This window comes from Amphimedon queenslandica, unplaced genomic scaffold (assembly GCF_000090795.2).
Source record: "Amphimedon queenslandica unplaced genomic scaffold, v1.1 AMPQUscaffold_13330, whole genome shotgun sequence".
NCBI classification, from domain to species: Eukaryota; Metazoa; Porifera; class Demospongiae; order Haplosclerida; family Niphatidae; genus Amphimedon; species Amphimedon queenslandica.
In genome coordinates this window covers 55,886-73,126 of record NW_003546434.1, presented here as the reverse complement: position 1 = coordinate 73,126, position 17,241 = coordinate 55,886, and the positions used below count along the sequence as shown (strand labels likewise).

Here is a 17,241-nt window from a genome sequence, read left to right as displayed (position 1 = left end):
ACTTCCTGTCTTAACATATAGCCTACCTTACGTTAATTTTGCAGTGTGGACGAATCAGCCTTTATCTTGCTGATTGTTTGCTGCAAATGAGCACAGACTTGCTAATGGCTGCCATTTTAGTCATTGTGACCACACCCGCTTTCAATGAAGATTAGGCTATTTAACTTTAATTATAGTTAAACGACCCTATCATGAAGTTCATAATCATTTCTATTCTCTTGCTTCTATCTTCTGTTCCTTATCCTCAAGCTGTGGATATCCCACAAGAATTCTGTGTCCCACCAAGAATCTCATGGCTAGAGAGTTCTAATGAGGAAGAGAGAGAACTAGAGGATCAAGACTCTGCGGACCTATCAATATTCTCTACCGAATCAACACAACCATTTTCCTTCTCGACCACACCACAAGAAGAGGAGGAATCTAAACACCGCTATGGGTCCTTTGCTCCAGTACATGAAGAAGCTGTTGTGAAATGGTTTGTAGATGGTAAGGATCACATGTCAGCTATTGCTGATGCTATAGAGAGTGCATCCAAAGAGATCCTCATCATAGATCATATACTCAATCCTCATATATTCATGAAGAGATCAGATAATGGAGTGGACAACAACTACTGGAGGCTGGATCAAATGCTGTTAAGGAAGGCAGAGGCTGGTGTCAAGATATACATACTCCTGTTTCAAGATGCTGATTATCCTTTGATTCGCTTTAATCTAGGAGTAAAAGAAACTATAGCAACACTCAAACATGAGAACATTCATATCTATTCTAATAGGCATGTTAGTACAGACATTGGCCAGCTAGGTTTTTGGACTAATCACGAGAAAGTGCTAGTAGCTGATCGATCCATAGCATTTGTGAGTGGGATAGACCTCTGCTTTGGACGTTGGGACACACACAGTCATCCATTGACTGATAATTATCCACTGCACCCGTCCATAGACACTGAAGAATCTACTACATCTGGTGATAATGGACAGCAATATAGAAGATGGATTGGGAAAGATTATCGTAATTCCTTCATAAAAGACATCACTGATTACTCCGACCCGTTGAAAGACCATCTTGACAGAGAGAAAGATCACAGACTACCATATCATGACGTATCGGTGACATTTACTGGTCCAGCAGTTCAAGATGCTGTAACACATTTTATTCAGCGATACAACTTACTTCAAGAAGGACTCTTAAAATTCTTTTTCAACCCTATAAAGCTATCACCTGGAGATATAGGAGGACCTTATCATACAATATCTGATCCAACTGCTACTGGGGTTAAAGTACAACTGGTTCGATCAGTGGCTGAGTGGGTAACAGGTCAACCACTGGAACACTCCATTCATGATGCTTATTGCTTACTCATTTCCTCTGCTAAGCATTTTATTTATATTGAGAACCAGTTCTTCATATCGTCACAGCCTCCTGACATAGAGAATACTATAATGGAGAAGCTAGCTGAGAGAATCATTAGAGCTCACGATAACAACGAGAGCTTTCACGTTATTGTCGTGATGCCATTAAAACCAGATTTTTCAGGTAACTGGGAAGATAATGATCACTTGAGAGGAGTCAGTTACCGGATTTATTCCACAGTCCAGACTGGTGAGAACTCTCTGTACAACCGACTGATGGATAGCGGAATACCTGAAGAAAAAATACCTCAATATTTCTCAATATACGGGCTACGTAAATACGACCGACTGGGAGATCAGGTGGTTACTGAAATTATATATGTCCACAGTAAGATAATGATAGTTGATGATAGAGTGAGTGTAATAGGATCAGCTAATATCAATGACAGGAGTATGCTGGGTGACAGAGACTCAGAAATGTGTCTGATCATTGAAGACACTCAAATGGAGCCAGGGACTATGAACGGAGAGGAGTTTGAGGTCGGAAAGTTCTCTCATAGTCTTCGTTGTCATCTTTTCCGTGAGCACCTCACCCTCCTTGATGATGAGAAATATTCTGCTTCTGATATTAAAGTTGAAGACCCTGTCTTGCCATCTTTCTTTACAAAGTTGCAAAAAATAGCCTCGGCAAACACTAAAATTTATGAGGAAGTTTTTGGAGGGAAAGTGGAGCAGAAGAATGACATTCATACACTTGATGATCTTAAAAAATGGCGAAAGGTTCCTGGACTGATAGAAGCGGATAGAGCAGCTGCTGAAAAAAAATTAAAAGATATTGTTGGAAGCTTCGTTACTTATCCTGCACTGTTCTTAAAGAGCAACTTAAAAATATCGTTATTTGATAAATTTTTTCATTTGACTGTGGGGATAACTAATCCAGATTCAGAATATAACACTTTTGCTTGAGACTTTACTAATTTAGACATACAATGTACATGTACATACATAGCTACATTAGTATTTTAGGATTTTTTAGTTTTTTAGTTTATTTTGAAAGTTATAGCAATTAATTTTTTTTGCTCAGATATGAACAAAAATTCAATAAATGTAATCAATTTCATGTACATGAATTTTTGTGCACTATTTCTGAACCTTGCTAAATGCAAATGCTATGTAAAGGCAACCTCAATGGCTTAATACAAAAAAATACTGATGTTAATGACTTGAGTATTTGAAGCCAATTCCCCAAAATGGCTCTCAAAATACTTCCTGATTGACACTTTATTATTGATTCTTTAATTTTACACAACCAACCACAATCTTTTCGATCATTTTCAACGATCACAGCCTCTATAATTCAACAGATTACAACACTTCTGAGGAGTAATCACTCATGTCAAGAAGTGTATATAGCTTAACTACTAATTTTTGCTGAAATATAATGCATAAAAAAGTCAACAAAATTAAATCATGGTCAAGGGGCTAAATAACTTTCTCAGGAGACTTGGAAGTAATGCAAGTGGTCAGGATTTAAATAATTTTAAGCATTTAATATAATTTTCTCCCTCCCTCCTCTCTCCCCCTCCTCTTACTTTAAATCTAGCAAAAGGATTATTAGGAGGGAACTCCACAAAAACCAGCTGTCCACCGTAACATGTAATACCTTTCCCAGTACCACAATAAGCTTCAAGCTGATTGAACTTCTTAATAATGATGTCTCTCTCATCACCAAATAGTGCCGGCATAGTGATTGAGCTCAGTAATAATTGATTATTAATTAGCTGCTGCTGGTTGGAGGATTGGTTCATTGAACCTGTCGTAAATATACCTTGATTACCAGTACCTAGTAATAATAATAACAATAATAATAGTAATAAATAAACTTCTTGCTACCTTTTTGGGCACCTGCTAATGACAATCCACCTAATACACTAGCACCTCCCCCAACTCCACCCAATGCACCGCCCATTCCTCTCCCGGCTCCACCCACTCCTCCCAGTGTTCCTCCACCCAAAGTTCCAGCACCCAGTGTTCCACCACCCAAAGTTCCAGCGCCCAGTGTTCCACCACCCAGTGTTCCAGCGCCCAGTGTTCCAGCACCCAATGTTCCACCACCCAGTGTTCCACCACCCAGTGTTCCAGCGCCCAATGTTCCAGCGCCCAGTGTTCCAGCACCCAGTGTTCCACCACCCAATGTTCCAGCGCCCAATGTTCCTCTTCCCAGTGTTCCACCACCCAATGTTCCACCACCCAATGTTCCACCACCCAATGTTCCAGTGCCCAGTGTTCCAGTGCCCAATGTTCCTCTTCCCAGTGTTCCAGCGCCCAATGTTCCAGCGCCCAGTGCTCCACCACCCAATGTTCCAGCACCCAATGTTCCTCCAATATTTAATCCAGCTGTTCCTCTACCTCCTAAACCAGTTGGATTTATACCAGCTGTGTTTAGGCCACGCCCCATATTACCCAAACCAGCAACATTAGTTTGAGCAATACCTAAAAAATAATAAATTAATTAACTTATTAATTAATAGTCATACATACAATTATTGATAAAAAAGGCTATAAAAAATTGAATTGCTGAACACATTTTGTGACATTGAAATTATATTTTTGGTAGATCTGTGAAAGTGTAACAACAAGGTTGATTGAAGTAGCTTTCAATTTTGGAAAAAATTTAAAATTTGAATTCTCATAATTTCGTACCAGTTCCAGTTGGTTTTCCGATCCCAAGATTAGTCGGTCTAGCCCCTCCTCCTAAATTGAGACCAGCAGTCAATCCAACACCACCTGGAAAAAAAGAAAGAGATTAATATATTTCATTCCCCACACACTTTTAAATTACAATAAATTATGAACATGTACCGTATAGTGGGTTATTTTCGAGGATAACAAATTTTGCAAATTTCGTGGATTTTTCAAGATTCGCAAAATTAAATTCCTTGAAAATCAATTTAATACGGTACAAGATGGTAAAATAGTGGAAATTCACGAAATCTAATTCCGCAAATTTTCGGATACAGGTCATTCGCAAAATTCATTATCCTCGAAAAAAACCGCTATACAGTATTTGTTTGTAAAACCAATGCCTCAAAATTATCTTCTTAATGTATGTAGTACTCTACGTCAGCAACTGTTTACATTTTAAAATAATTATTGCTGTAATTATTGTCAAGTACCAGATAAAACTCTACAATTATCACTATTATAACATTATTATTGATTTTATGATTACAACATACACACCTATTCCTCCTCCTAGTCCAGGCTGACCAGTAGCTGAGCCTAAAGAGGAAAGAAATAGGACAAATGAGACAGAAAAGAAGAGAGGAATAAACTTACTGACTCCTAGGTGTCCCTGCATTTTTAGTTCTTAATTTTTTGAAGTTTACACGTGAGAATGCCACACCTATTTGGGCGTGGTATGGGCGTGGGCTACCGGTAGCCACGCCCAAATTTTAATTATGGCGTCGAATTCTTACGATTCTTGTTCCTCTTCCATGGTTGACCGGGTTGTAGACTTTGACATAACCTCTTTTGACTTTGATGAGCCTCATTATGTGGATGCACTACCCAAAGGTCTAGACACTACTTGTTCTATATGTTTTGCCCCTTTACACGAAGATCCTTTTATCAATATTGACTGTGGCCATCATTTTTGTGGCTCATGCACAAGTAGGATAACACAGTGCCCTGAATGTCGCTGTATTTTACGAGCTGTCACAGACAAGGGTCTTCGGAGGACCCTCTTATCGCTGCAAGTTTACTGCAATAAGAAAAACGAGGGTTGTGCTTGGAAAGGTGATCTAGGAGAACTTGGAAGTCATAGAAATGATTGCTTGTATGTAAACATCCAGTGCAGTGCTTGCAGCAATGATGTGCTGAAGTGTCAAATTGACAAACACCGCAAGGAAGAATGTCCTTTCCGTCCAGCAAATTGTGAGCATTGTGGCGTAGATTGCAGCTGGCTTGAGTTGCATGAGATACATATTGATGAGTGTTCACTGTGTCCTCTTACTTGTTTGTGTGGCAAGATTATTCCAAGAGGAGAAATGGAGAGACATGAAGGATTTGAATGTCCTAAAGCTACTGTCGTATGCGAGGCCCACAAGTATGGCTGTACTTGGGAAGGACCACGTGAAGACCATGAGAAACATTTCCGTGACAATTGGATTAGCCACTTTAGCAGAATGTGTGATCGGCATTGTGATATCAAGGTTGAAATGACTGAAGAGAAGATACAGAAGTGCATGGAAGATATCAGTGGAGTTCAATCTGATATAGACAACTGCAGGAAGGAATTGAGCAAAAAGATGGAGCATGCTATAGACAAGAGTAACAAAGAGTTAAGCAATCAAGTTGAATCAGCTCAAGTGAGGATTGACAGATGCAAGGAGAACATTAGAGACCTGAGGATAGACAAGGATGAGGAAATCAATTTACTGTACAAGTTATCTCAAGAGAAAATTGATGAATGCATGAAAGAGATAGGGGACCTAAAGAATGAAATTGAGGAAAAGAATGAAACAATTTTGTCACTAGACCAGAGGATTTCTGATCTTGAGGTAATTTTTTGTGATCATGTAGATCTATATCTCAGAATGTCTGAGCTACAAAAAAGGATGGAAGAGGAAATGAGCATAATTTTAAAGAAAGCAGAGACTGCAGCACCACACATTCAAAAGCCACTTGAACCACCATCAGTTGCAAACATGGAGGGGAAAATGGACATGGTTTTAAAGAAAGCGGAGACTACAGCACCACTCATTCAAAAGCCACTTGAACCACCACCAGTTGCAGCTGGAGTCACCGTAGCCAAAAAATCGGCGAAAAACAAAAGTAAAGAACATGGTGACAATGCAGCTAGCAAAAACATTGTTGGTGAAGCTAAGGCTAATCCAGGTTGTCCAGCTAAACCTATCATGAAAGAAAAGCCAAGTTGTACATACATTTTGAACTTTCCTTCTGCTCAAGGGAAAGTTCCAAAAGAGGTATATTCAAGTCCACAGTTTTATGCTGGCTTTTATAAGATGCGCTTACGTGTTCATCCATATGGTTGTGGCAATGGTAAGGGTCAGTATCTGTCTGTCTATATTTGCCTTGTCAAAGGGAAATATGATGAAGAGTTTGCTGAATGGCCTTTTCGAGGAAAAGTCACAGTTGAATTGGAACATAATGCAAATGGGAAGCCTCATAGTAAAACCATCATATACCATAAACATACTCCAGAATCATTTTCTACAGTAGATGTAGAAACTCAAAGCTCTAAGGGTAATGGTTTGCCAACATTTTTAGCTCATACAGAATTAGATCAGTATATGAAATTAAACAGATTAGTTTTTAAAGTATATGTAAAAGTAAATGTTTAATGGCTAACTATATATTTTGTTATCAATACATTAATCATTATCATTTTTACTAATGCCACCACATGGCCATTGAGCTAATGAAATACACCCACATTATCAATTATTGTGAAAAATTCAGCTAAAAAATGTTTAATTAATAGTTACCACCAGACTACTCTGTCTTGTATTGGATAATAGTTAAGATCAATACCACTTGATACATGTCGATAATCTAGCCTGAGTTTTGTTATGCTCTTGTTATATGATAAAGATTGGAGGATAAGCAGTACAGCCTCAGTAGACAATGAAGTCCTCCTTAGATTCAGTATATTAAGTGATGAGTTATTGAGAAGGAGCTGAGAAAGAGACTGTGAACTAGTAGAAGTAATTAAAGGATTATCTTCACGATCTAATACAGTAAGTGTAGAGTTATTTTCAAGTACTTGACAGATATTAGCAACTCCTCTATCACTAATGGAGCGAGTATTAATAAATAATTCTTGTATTAGTTTATTGTTAGTTAGTAGTGTACACAAATACTGGATGCAATCATTAGTTAACGGAGTGGCATCAATCTCAAGTCTCCTTAAATTTAGTCCATGAAGCTTCTTCGACGATAGCATCAATACTACACTATTAGTTGGTAGCTGTTCAAGCAATACTTTCTTGTGATTGATATTCAATTCTCTAATGACTTCTCTAGATTGAAGTGGAGATGCAGATTGAAGGTATACACTATCACTGTACCAGTTTACACATTGATAGATGCCTAAAAAAACAAATTATGCTGCATGTAAAAATAAACAAATTATGCATGTAATGTAAGCATGCAAATCTGCATGCAATAGGAAAAGGAACATTGAAAATGAATCTATTCATGAAGGCAGCAAAACTCCATTCCAACACAGCACACATTACCTTTATCATGTTGCTCCTTGTCTTGTCTTAGTGCATCTACCAAGATAGGATCATCATTAATAGTCTCCGAGAAAAGAGAAGCTTTCTCATCATTGCTTGACAAATCGTTCCTTATCTTATGTAAAATAGGAAGAGAGATTTCTTGCTCTATCATGAACTGAAACAATTGAATGAATTCCAACATTGAGCAAACATGACTACTAAAAACAAGGTCCTTATCTAATGACGCTTCATAAGAGTGAGCCTTGTATCCCTCTAGTTGCTCTTCTTCACTGAAAAAGTGATCACCTCTCTGATATTCTGCCAATGGTGAATGTACTACCAGCGACTGTGTAGATTGATGCTTCTCTGTATAATGATACTAACAATACTAATTACTGTATTATGTAGTTACATACTCAGAATATTTGGCTTCTTTAGCTTCAGCTTTTCTGCATAGTGTGCAGATTGCATACTATTTAGAGATACGCTGTTTTGTAGAAACTCAATCTCTTTCTTATACTCCACTAATGCCTCCTCTCTTCCTGTGATGAGGTAGTATGGACAGGTTATACCAGTAGAGTCAGTACCTGCTTTCATTAGGAGAGAGGTTTGCAGATACTGAATCTCTGATTTCCTTGATTTAAATATATTATTTATGAACTTCTCTTTTGTCAGTAGCTTCACTTTCAATTCACGCTCTACAGTAATGATAAATTGCATGCTACAGCATGAACATACTTGTTTTTAAGTGGTAGTTTTAACCACAAAACACCATCAAAAGATAAGCAAATTAGTAAGAATAACAGAGTTACTTAATTAATTAAACCACAAGAGATAATACAACTTCAATACCTTTTCTTTTACTGATAATGTTTTTGTGTTTAACAACTGATCCTATACAATTCTAATTTGTAGTGAAAGCAGTGTGTATCATATACCTTCTTTGTAATCAAGTAAACTCCTCAGTTTTTGTTCCTCCCCATCAGCTAGTTTAATCTCCTCTGCAAGACACTCATTATTCATTACCTATAATCAGTAAACAAGGTCTCATACAGTTACAGTATCTTATACTTTATATCTGATCCTTTTATCATAGACAGTGTAGTGGCCAATGGTTAGTCTAATTAAACTGAATTCCTTCATCAAGACAGTTAGGTTATCTTGTGCTTCCAAGAGAAGAGCAGCTAGTAAATGATGTGGACCATAACAGATGATAATGATGGAGTTCCCACGATGAATGCTTCTTACAATAATCCTCTTGCCCAAGTCTTCAAATGCTTTCTCTAAGAGACGTCTAATATCATCAAGCGTATGTTCATCAGGTTCCCATTCCAGTACAAACTCCACTCTCTCACAAGTTAGTGAACTGACGGCTAGTGACAGCTTCTTGTTAAGCATGAACTTGACCTTTATCTTTGAACAAAAGTCATCAACTGCTTCTTCAAAATCTTTGATCATCTTGAGTGCTCCAGTAATGTGGTATTTATTAACAATAGCTTTGATTGGTACTATATTGATAATATTGCATCTGCTCTCAATGATGCCCATAATTTCTTTTACTGTGCTAATGGACAATAGCTCTTGCTTTACTTCAGGAAAGCAGAAAGAAAGATACTCCTTAATATCATCAGCTGAAGGTACTTTCTCCACTACTAGTTGTATTATTTCATAGCGTAAGTCACCAAATTTGACACGAACTTCATCAAAACGACAATTGTATACTTCACTAACAAAGACTTCCTCAACTATCATAGTGCAAATAATGGTGAAAATAATAATTTCCATTTACCTGATGATATTGGTACAACAGATGAATCTGGTACTCTTGAATCAATAATAGTATTGGAAAATGTAATATCTAAATAGAAATTATTATTAAACTGCAATGGGAATTCACACTATCATCATACCACATTCTTTTAGTATGCCTTGTCCTATAGTTTTTGCTTCATCTGATTTCAGTAAGATGTCTCCTAATGCTCTCAATTTGTTATGATCTTCAGTTATTGAAGTCCGTATTTCTCTTAGTGTGTCTCCTAATAGGAAACCCCCAACACTCTCCACTCCAGTCCTGGTCTCATTTGATATCAGTTTCTCTCTACATAACAGATCAACTGACTCCTCACTGATGGACACTGCAGACAGTCTGACACTGTAACGCTGGAATACCCCACTAGCTGGATCAGATACTGTATCAATGAGGAAAGTATTAATTAAACTAATGTGGCATATTATGCTGCAGAATGCTGATACAAAATTGAGGGAAGTTTATTATGGTTTACACTTACATTTACTGATCATTTCTGCTGATGATGTTTCTCCAATTCTACGTAGTCCATTAGCCAGTGTGATCCAAGACAATGGTCCAGTTACATTATCTGCTCTAGAGAGCCATTTCTCTAGACACTCCATCAAGCAACGACTAGCTCCAGCTCTTCCATAGTCTGTTTCAATATTTTTCAGTGTCTGTAGACTTAGACCTAAACTCAGACCAAGTTCAAACCATTTAGCATTGGAAAATCCACTGATACGAAGTTCTTCATTAATCTCTGCTAACCTCTCCTTATCTATAAGCATTAACCAGTTAGTTAATGAATAAGCTAAGCTACGAATACACTAACCTAACAAAACTAATGGTTGTCTTCGTCTTCTTTGAGTCATTTTTGCAAAAAATTAAGGTAAAACCTTCAGCCACTCCTTCACCACAGAAAATTAATTATTATGGCTTCATGTGTATGTACAATGTGTCATTCATAGGTATAGATCTAGTACTGATTGACTTGTAATTTTAACTAAAAAAAATGCCTTCTCTTCTAAATGAGAATTTGAATAACATACAGTATTGTAGTCTGCAATGCTACTGTCAGTGAACATTTTAAGATGACATATATATCTAAAGATGTGTCATATCATAGCTCAACAAATAGTGCTGTATTCTGATTGGTCGCTTACTCATGATGAAAATGCATTCACTGTGACAATTAAGAGTGATTAGTCCCAGATTATTCTGTCTTGTATGAGGTGATAGTTAGGATAAGTATTAATACAAGTCTCTTTGTGTCGCTTGTCTAGTCTGAGTTTTGTAATGCTCTTATTATATGATAAAGATTGGAGGATAAGCAGTACAGCTTCAGTAGACAATGAAGTCCTCCTTAGATTCAGTATATTAAGTGATGAGTTATTGAGAATGAGCTGAGAAAGAGACTGTGAGCTAGTGGAGGTAATTAAAGGATTGCCATAAAGATCTAATGAGGTAAGTGTAGAGTTGTGTTCAAGTACTTGACAGATATTAGTAACTCCTCTATCACTAATGGAGTAGTGCCTGATGTCTAGTTCTTGTATTGTTTTATTATTAGTTAGTAGCATACACAAGTACTGGATACAATCATTAGTTAATGGAGTGTCCCATATCACAAGTTTCCTCAGAGTTGCTATATGCAGTTTAGTAGATGATAGTAGAGATACTGTACTATTAGTAGATGAGGAGTAGAGGTCAACCTCCTTGTGATTATTATTGATAAAACTAATCAATGCATCACACTGAACTGTTGATGGAGAGGTAAGGGATATCCTATCATTGTGCTGTGACCACTTCACACTCCCAGCTGTAAATCCTGCATGATGACAAAGCAAATGACATATTCATGCATACATTAATAAATGCTTTATAAAGCATTCATTCTGCAAAAATTTTCTCATAAATATACATTTGAAGAAGAATTAATAATATGCCACCATGCTAGCCTCCATATACACATTCATATACTGTACAAAATAATCACAAATCAAATCTTACCTTTATCATGCTGTCTCTTGTCTTCTCTCAGTGCATCTATCATGATAGGATCATCAGTAATAGTCTCCAAAAAAAGAGAAGCTTTCTTATCATTACTAGATGAATCATTCCTTATCTTCTGTAGAATAGGAAGGGACACTTCTTCGACTGACAGTATAAACTCTAACAATTGAAGTGACTCCAACATTGAGTAAACATAACAACTAGGAATGTATCCCTTATTACCAGACACCAAAGACCTTCCATAAGGACAAAAAGAGTCCGATATACTCTTAATTTCCAGCTGTTCCCCCTCACTAAATGAGATGCCACTAATCCCTAATGCATGGTAGTCATAGCGAGCTATGTATACAGATTCTGCTGTTGGTGTATCCACTACCAGTAATTGTATACATTGATCCTTTTCTATACAAAATATCAATTATATAATAAAAATAATTTAATCACCACAATCATACTGCAAATAGTTGTCTTTTGACTCATCAGCAGTTGTATACTACTTCTTGATATATTTTCTTGTAGTAGCTCAATCTCTTTCTTATACTCTACTAATGCCTCCTCTCTTCCTGTGATGAGGTAGTATAGACAGATTATACCAGTAGGGTCAGTACCTGCTTTGAGTTGAATAAAGAATCGTAAATGCTGAGTCTCTGATTTTTTCGATTTAAATATTTTATCTATCACCTTCACTCTAGTCAGTAGCTTTTCTTTCACTTTAGACTCTACATAAAAAGATACAATGTGTACTACAAAATACATGTAATATAATTGTTTTTTCTATTAAGTATGTATGCTAGCAATTTAACCACGAAACACAACAAAAGCCAATAAACATAATTAGTAAGAATAACAGAGTTAAAAGCTAGCCTAATTAAACCACAGAGACTATACAACTTCAATACCTTTTCTTTTTCTGATAATGTTCATGTAGTTCTCTTGTTTAACAACTGATCCTATGCAATTCTAATTTATAGTGAAAGCAATGTGTATGACATACCTTCTTTGTAATCAAGTAAAGTCCTCAGTTCTTGTTCCTCCCCATCAGCTAGTTTAATCTCCTCTGCAAGACACTCATTATTCATTACCTATAATCAGTACATAATATTAAACAAGGTCTCATACAGTTACAGTATCTTATACTTTGTATCTGATCCTTTTATCATAGACAGTGTAGTGGCCAATGGTTAGTCTAATTAAATGAAATTCCTTTTTCAAGACAGTTAGGTTGTCTTGTGCTTCCAAGAAAAGAGCAGCTAGTAAATGATGTGGTGCATAACAGATGATAATGATGGAGTTCCCACGATGAATGCTTCGTACAATAATCCTCTTATTTAATTCTTTAAATGCTTCCTCTAAGAGATTACGTATGTCATCAAGTGAGTGCTCATCTGGTTCCCATCCCAAAGTAAACTGAATTGTTTCAAAATCATTGAAATGCTCGGGCTGATTCTGACTAAGGAAATCCTTTAATGATCCACAAACTACCTTCACTTCATCTTCATATTCTGATATCAAAGGGTTTGCTTCAGTGATTTTGAAACGTTTTACAATTGTTTTTATAATTGAAATATCATTGACACGACATTTCTTCACAATAATACTCATGATGTCGTCAATGTCATCAGCATTAGATAGCTCAACACTTAATTCAGGGAAAGATCGTTGAAGGAACGACTTCATTTTTTCAGCTGATGGAATTGATTGAGCAATTAATGGAACCAGCTCATCAATAAGAATACCAAAACTTCCTCTGACCTCATTAAAGATTGGCTTATGTGCTGCATTGAAAAAGAACTCACCAGCTATTTGTAAAAAATTAAACATTACTATCAGTAATTGCTACCTGATAATGTTGATTGATTGGTACTGCTGGTAACTGGTGTAGCTACTGATGTAGCAATAGTTTTACCGTCTATATTAAAATGTCAATAATGATAACGACAGTATAATGTTACTTGATGAAACATTATTAGCAATTGATACGACTGCAGGAGGTACTGCAACAGATAAAGTTGATGCAACATCAAATTCAGGAAACAACTCATCTGAAAACATTAAGAAAATACTAACAACTGATGCTATGTGCGTCAATGTGTTTATTCACACTATCATCTTACCACATTCTTTTAGTATGCCTTGTCCTATAGTCTTTGCTTCATCTGATTTCAGTAAGATGTCTCCTAATGCTCTCAATTTGTTATGATCTTCAGTTATTGAAGTCCGTATTTCTCTTAGTGTGTCTCCTAATAGGAAACCCCCAACACTCTCCACTCCAGTCCTGGTCTCATTTGATATCAGTCTCTCTGTACATAACAGATCAACTGACTCCTCACTGATGGACACTGCAGACAGTCTAACACTGTAACGCTGGAATACCCCACTAGCTGGATCAGATACTGTATCAATGAGGAAAGTAATAATTAAACTAATGTGGCGTATTATGCAGCAGAATGCTGATACAAAATTAAGGGAATTTTAATACTTACATTTACTGATCATTTCTGCTGATGATGTTTCTCCAATTCTACATAGTCCATTAGCCAGTGTGATCCAAGACAATGGTCCAGTTACATTATCGGCTCTAGAGAGCCATTTCTCTAGACACTCCATCAAGCAACGACTAGCACCAGGTCTTCCATAGTCTGTCTCAATAGTTTTCAGTGCCTGTAGACTTAGACCTAAACTCAGTCCAAGTTCAAGCCATTTAGCATTGGAGAAGCCACTGATACGAAGCTCTTCATTAATCTCAGCGAGTCTTTCCTTCTCTATTTAAGCAGTCAGTTAATGAATAACAGAATAAGCTAAACTATGAATACACTAACCTAACAAAACTAATGGTTGCCTTCTTCTTTGGGTCATTTTTGCAAATCTTTCAGCCACACCCTTCACCACAAAAGCATATTCCATTTTTAACTCCTTCACCCAAACAATATGGCAGGAAAGAGAACTCCAGAAATTATAATTTTTGATAAAGAGAAAGAAGAAAAGAGAGAAGGTAAAGGAAAGAGTAGATTATCTAGACTTAGAGGAAGAGGAATTACCAAAGAAAAGGTAGAAATATTATGTATTAGTATGGCTTCATGTATATGTATTAACAAATGGTTACTATGTAACATGTGCTTTAATTAGAATGATGTCGAAATGAAGATACATTCGCTAAGCATGCAGAAACAAAGACTAGAGACTGAAGGTATTAACATGAAGGAAATGAGGAAAGACATCAGATCACTTAGTAAGAAATTAACAATGTCAATCTGTGTATGAACTTGTAATTTTAAGAGCACTAAAATTTGTTTTAACATTAAAGTATATATATAGTCTCTCAAATTTTAATATATTCTGCTGATATCTCACCTCTCTCTTTCTTCCTCTTGGTCTCTCTTTCTGTCTCTTTTTTAATTTTCCTCTCTCTTTCTCCCTCCTTCCCTCCCTCCCCCCCTCTCTCTCCTCTTTTTCTCCTTCTCTCTTTTCTTTTTAGACTCTAGTACATTAGAGGGTACTAGTAAGAAGCAAAGTGACATTGATTACATTAAGTCGTTAGGAGGAACTGGGCCTAAACCAGTTGTAATACCTTACCCACACTATCTTGCAAGACTAAAGAAAGAAAAACTAAAGAAGAAGAAAGAATTGGAAATAGTGAGTCTGTGCTGTGAATTAAGCAACCAAAAAAAAGGAAAAAAATAAGGCATAATGATGCATTTAAAAGCATAGGCTAGTACATGTAGTACAGAGTATTTTTCAGAAATTGACTTTTAAGATACTTTTAAGTTGCAAAATTGACGTCAAAATTAGCTCAAACTTTTAACATAGCATAAAAACATCAGAATTTTAAATAAAAATTTGGGGTAATTCAGAGCTATTTTTTGAAAAAACCATGGGCTATAGCCTTGAGTATTTTTCAGAATTTTGGCATTTTCTTAAAATAGCTGTAACTTTAAAAATTAAAGTCAGAATTAGCTTAAACTTTCTACACAGCATAAAGACATTAATATGTATCAAAAAATGTAATAAAAATTTGGGGTGATTTTGGAGCCATTTTTTGAAAAAACCATGGGCTATATAGCATTGGGTATTTTTCAATTTTGGCATTTTAAAAATTGAAGTCGGAATCAGCTCAAACTTTCTACTCAGCATAAGGACATCAATATGTATCAAAAAATGTAATAAAAATTTGGGGTGATTTCGGAGCCATTTTTTTGAAAAAACCATGGGCTAGTTTTTTGGAATTTTGGCATTTTCTTAAAATGGCCGTAACTTTAAAAATTGAAGTCAGAATCAGCTCAAACTTTCTACACAGCATAAGGACATCAAAATGTATCAAAAAATGTAATAAAAATTTGGGGTGATTTTGGAGCCATTTTTTGAAAAAACCATGGACTATAGCCTTGGGTATTTTTCAGAATTTTGGCATTTTCTTAAAATGGCCGTAACTTTAAAAATTGAAGTCGGAATCAGCTCAAACTTTCTACACAGCATAAGGACATCAATATGTATCAAAAAATTAATAAAAATTTGGAGTGATTTCGGAGCCATTTTTTTGAAAAAAACCCTGGGCTATAGCCTTTGCTTTTTTAAAAATTGGCTTAACATTCAAGAACTCAAAAATTTTTTTGGAATCAGCTCAAACTTTCTACATAGCAGAAAGACGTCAAATACAGTGCATGTATATAATTTCTTCCTTTTTTGTTTCTAGTTGGAATTGACAGGATCACAAGTTACCAGTAAAAAGACTAAGACTAGAAGAAGAGCATCAAAGTATGTACAAGGACACATACAGTATATTACAGTAATATAATTAAGTAGTAACATTTATATAAATGCACTGTATGCTGTGTGAAACCTGTCTATTGGGACCCAATAATACCATAGATTTCCTGTACCCTAATATCTATGATAATACCCTCCTAATTATGAACCTGTCCTTATTTCAGAGGTTCATTAATACACATTACTATTGTATTGGGACTGATACTACCTGTCCTGATTATAGAGGTGTCCTTATTTTAGAGTGTCCACAATAGCAGGCTTGACTGTATGTATTCATATTAATTACCAGCACAACTTTCCTACTACATTTTAATCATCTATCCTTAATAGGACTGGATTCTGGAGAGATGTACCTCCTAAAAGTCTTGATGGTAGAATAGGACAATTCAAAGGAGGAGCATTAAAATTAACATCAAAAGACATCAAATCATTTAAATAAAATTACTATGATCATTATTTTTGTTGTTGATATACTCTTGCTGTTGTCACAGTGCATGAATGGTAAGAGGCTATTGTACTAAATTATGAATACAATGTACTTTTGGGAATATCATCATAACACATTGGGCCCAGTTCAAGGGTTGCATGAATATAAGCTGGCTGGTGCTCCTTTAAAATTTCTCTTGTATTGAGTCTATTGACTTATTGTCAAAAGCACTCGACTAAAATTAAACCAATTTGTATTCAAGTTAATCTCTGTGACGATAGATTGTTTATACTGTAATATTTTACGTTTAGCTGAAGTTAAAAGCAAATCAAAAAACATGTATGATGATCAATCATACACTGTAAACTAAACCAAACTACTGTTCTTACAAAAGTAAAATACATATTGTTTGAGTCAAAAGTTATTGTCAATTTGTGGCAGTGGCTCCATTAAGATAACAAAACCTCTTATAGGAGTACTTGGATCACCTAAGGTAAAATTGAACACAGCATAGATACTGCTCACAAGTGGGCTTAAGATCTCATTCACTCAGCGTACTGCTAGTCCAGCAGCTCCTATTGACTGCAATGTAGCTACTACACCACCTGCTGCTGTTGGAGCCATTGCTAACATCACAGAAGCACCAACAGGACC

General features: G+C 36.0%; 5 protein-coding genes across 5 annotated transcripts in view; 3 read left to right on the top strand and 2 right to left on the bottom strand.

The window, feature by feature from the left end:
* The window catches only part of LOC105313282 (glycine-rich cell wall structural protein 1-like), a 7,812-nt gene extending 3,024 nt beyond the window's left edge, over positions 1-4,788 (bottom strand). Inside the window, exons 1-5 of the mRNA XM_019998257.1 lie at positions 4,692-4,788; positions 4,596-4,634; positions 4,056-4,139; positions 3,246-3,845; positions 2,945-3,195 (exon numbers count right to left, since the gene is read on the bottom strand). Coding sequence (XP_019853816.1) covers positions 2,945-3,195; positions 3,246-3,845; positions 4,056-4,139; positions 4,596-4,634; positions 4,692-4,713 — 996 coding nt within the window. The 5' untranslated portion in view covers positions 4,714-4,788. The remainder of the gene's footprint in view (positions 1-2,944; positions 3,196-3,245; positions 3,846-4,055; positions 4,140-4,595; positions 4,635-4,691) is intronic.
* Positions 189-2,388, top strand: LOC100642020 (phospholipase D1-like). The gene has a single exon (XM_003387651.2). It carries the CDS (start codon positions 192-194, stop codon positions 2,316-2,318), a length of 2,127 nt encoding a protein of 708 aa, XP_003387699.1. The 5' UTR covers positions 189-191; the 3' UTR covers positions 2,319-2,388.
* A 25-nt stretch (positions 4,789-4,813) lies between the features above and the next one.
* LOC105313281 (TNF receptor-associated factor 6-like) lies at positions 4,814-6,718 on the top strand. The gene has a single exon (XM_011406575.1). It carries the CDS (start codon positions 4,814-4,816, stop codon positions 6,716-6,718), a length of 1,905 nt encoding a protein of 634 aa, XP_011404877.1.
* A 37-nt stretch (positions 6,719-6,755) lies between these two features.
* On the bottom strand, positions 6,756-14,300 carry LOC109583095 (uncharacterized). The gene is made up of 12 exons (XM_019998269.1): positions 14,216-14,300; positions 13,880-14,158; positions 13,511-13,789; positions 13,349-13,438; positions 13,237-13,305; positions 12,534-13,195; positions 8,536-8,623; positions 8,450-8,491; positions 8,185-8,295; positions 8,014-8,139; positions 7,616-7,963; positions 6,756-7,466 (listed from the first exon to the last, which is right to left on the bottom strand). Exons 1-12 carry the CDS (start codon positions 14,298-14,300, stop codon positions 6,859-6,861), a joined length of 2,787 nt encoding a protein of 928 aa, XP_019853828.1. The 3' UTR covers positions 6,756-6,858.
* A 10-nt stretch (positions 14,301-14,310) lies between these two features.
* On the top strand, positions 14,311-16,698 carry LOC109583096 (uncharacterized). Its single transcript, XM_019998270.1, has 5 exons — positions 14,311-14,444; positions 14,523-14,625; positions 14,872-15,029; positions 16,087-16,148; positions 16,491-16,698. Exons 1-5 carry the CDS (start codon positions 14,325-14,327, stop codon positions 16,597-16,599), a joined length of 552 nt encoding a protein of 183 aa, XP_019853829.1. The 5' UTR covers positions 14,311-14,324; the 3' UTR covers positions 16,600-16,698.
* Positions 16,699-17,241: the final 543 nt, after the last annotated feature.

Excerpts from the sequence above, each read along its gene's own strand:
- LOC100642020 (XM_003387651.2), top strand. The coding sequence starts at position 192 with ATGAAGTTCATAATCATTTCTATTCTCTTGCTTCTATCTTCTGTTCCT.
- LOC105313281 (XM_011406575.1), top strand. The coding sequence starts at position 4,814 with ATGGCGTCGAATTCTTACGATTCTTGTTCCTCTTCCATGGTTGACCGG.
- LOC109583095 (XM_019998269.1), bottom strand. The coding sequence starts at position 14,300 with ATGGAATATGCTTTTGTGGTGAAGGGTGTGGCTGAAAGATTTGCAAAA. Across the intron at positions 8,492-8,535 it reads TTTACTTGATTACAAAGAAG|GATCAGTTGTTAAACACAAA; the intron begins GTATATGATACA and ends AGAATTGTATAG. Across the intron at positions 7,467-7,615 it reads CAAGGAGCAACATGATAAAG|GCATCTATCAATGTGTAAAC; the intron begins GTAATGTGTGCT and ends TTGTTTTTTTAG.
- LOC109583096 (XM_019998270.1), top strand. The coding sequence starts at position 14,325 with ATGGCAGGAAAGAGAACTCCAGAAATTATAATTTTTGATAAAGAGAAA. Across the intron at positions 15,030-16,086 it reads AGAAGAAAGAATTGGAAATA|TTGGAATTGACAGGATCACA; the intron begins GTGAGTCTGTGC and ends TTTTGTTTCTAG. Across the intron at positions 16,149-16,490 it reads ACTAGAAGAAGAGCATCAAA|GACTGGATTCTGGAGAGATG; the intron begins GTATGTACAAGG and ends TATCCTTAATAG.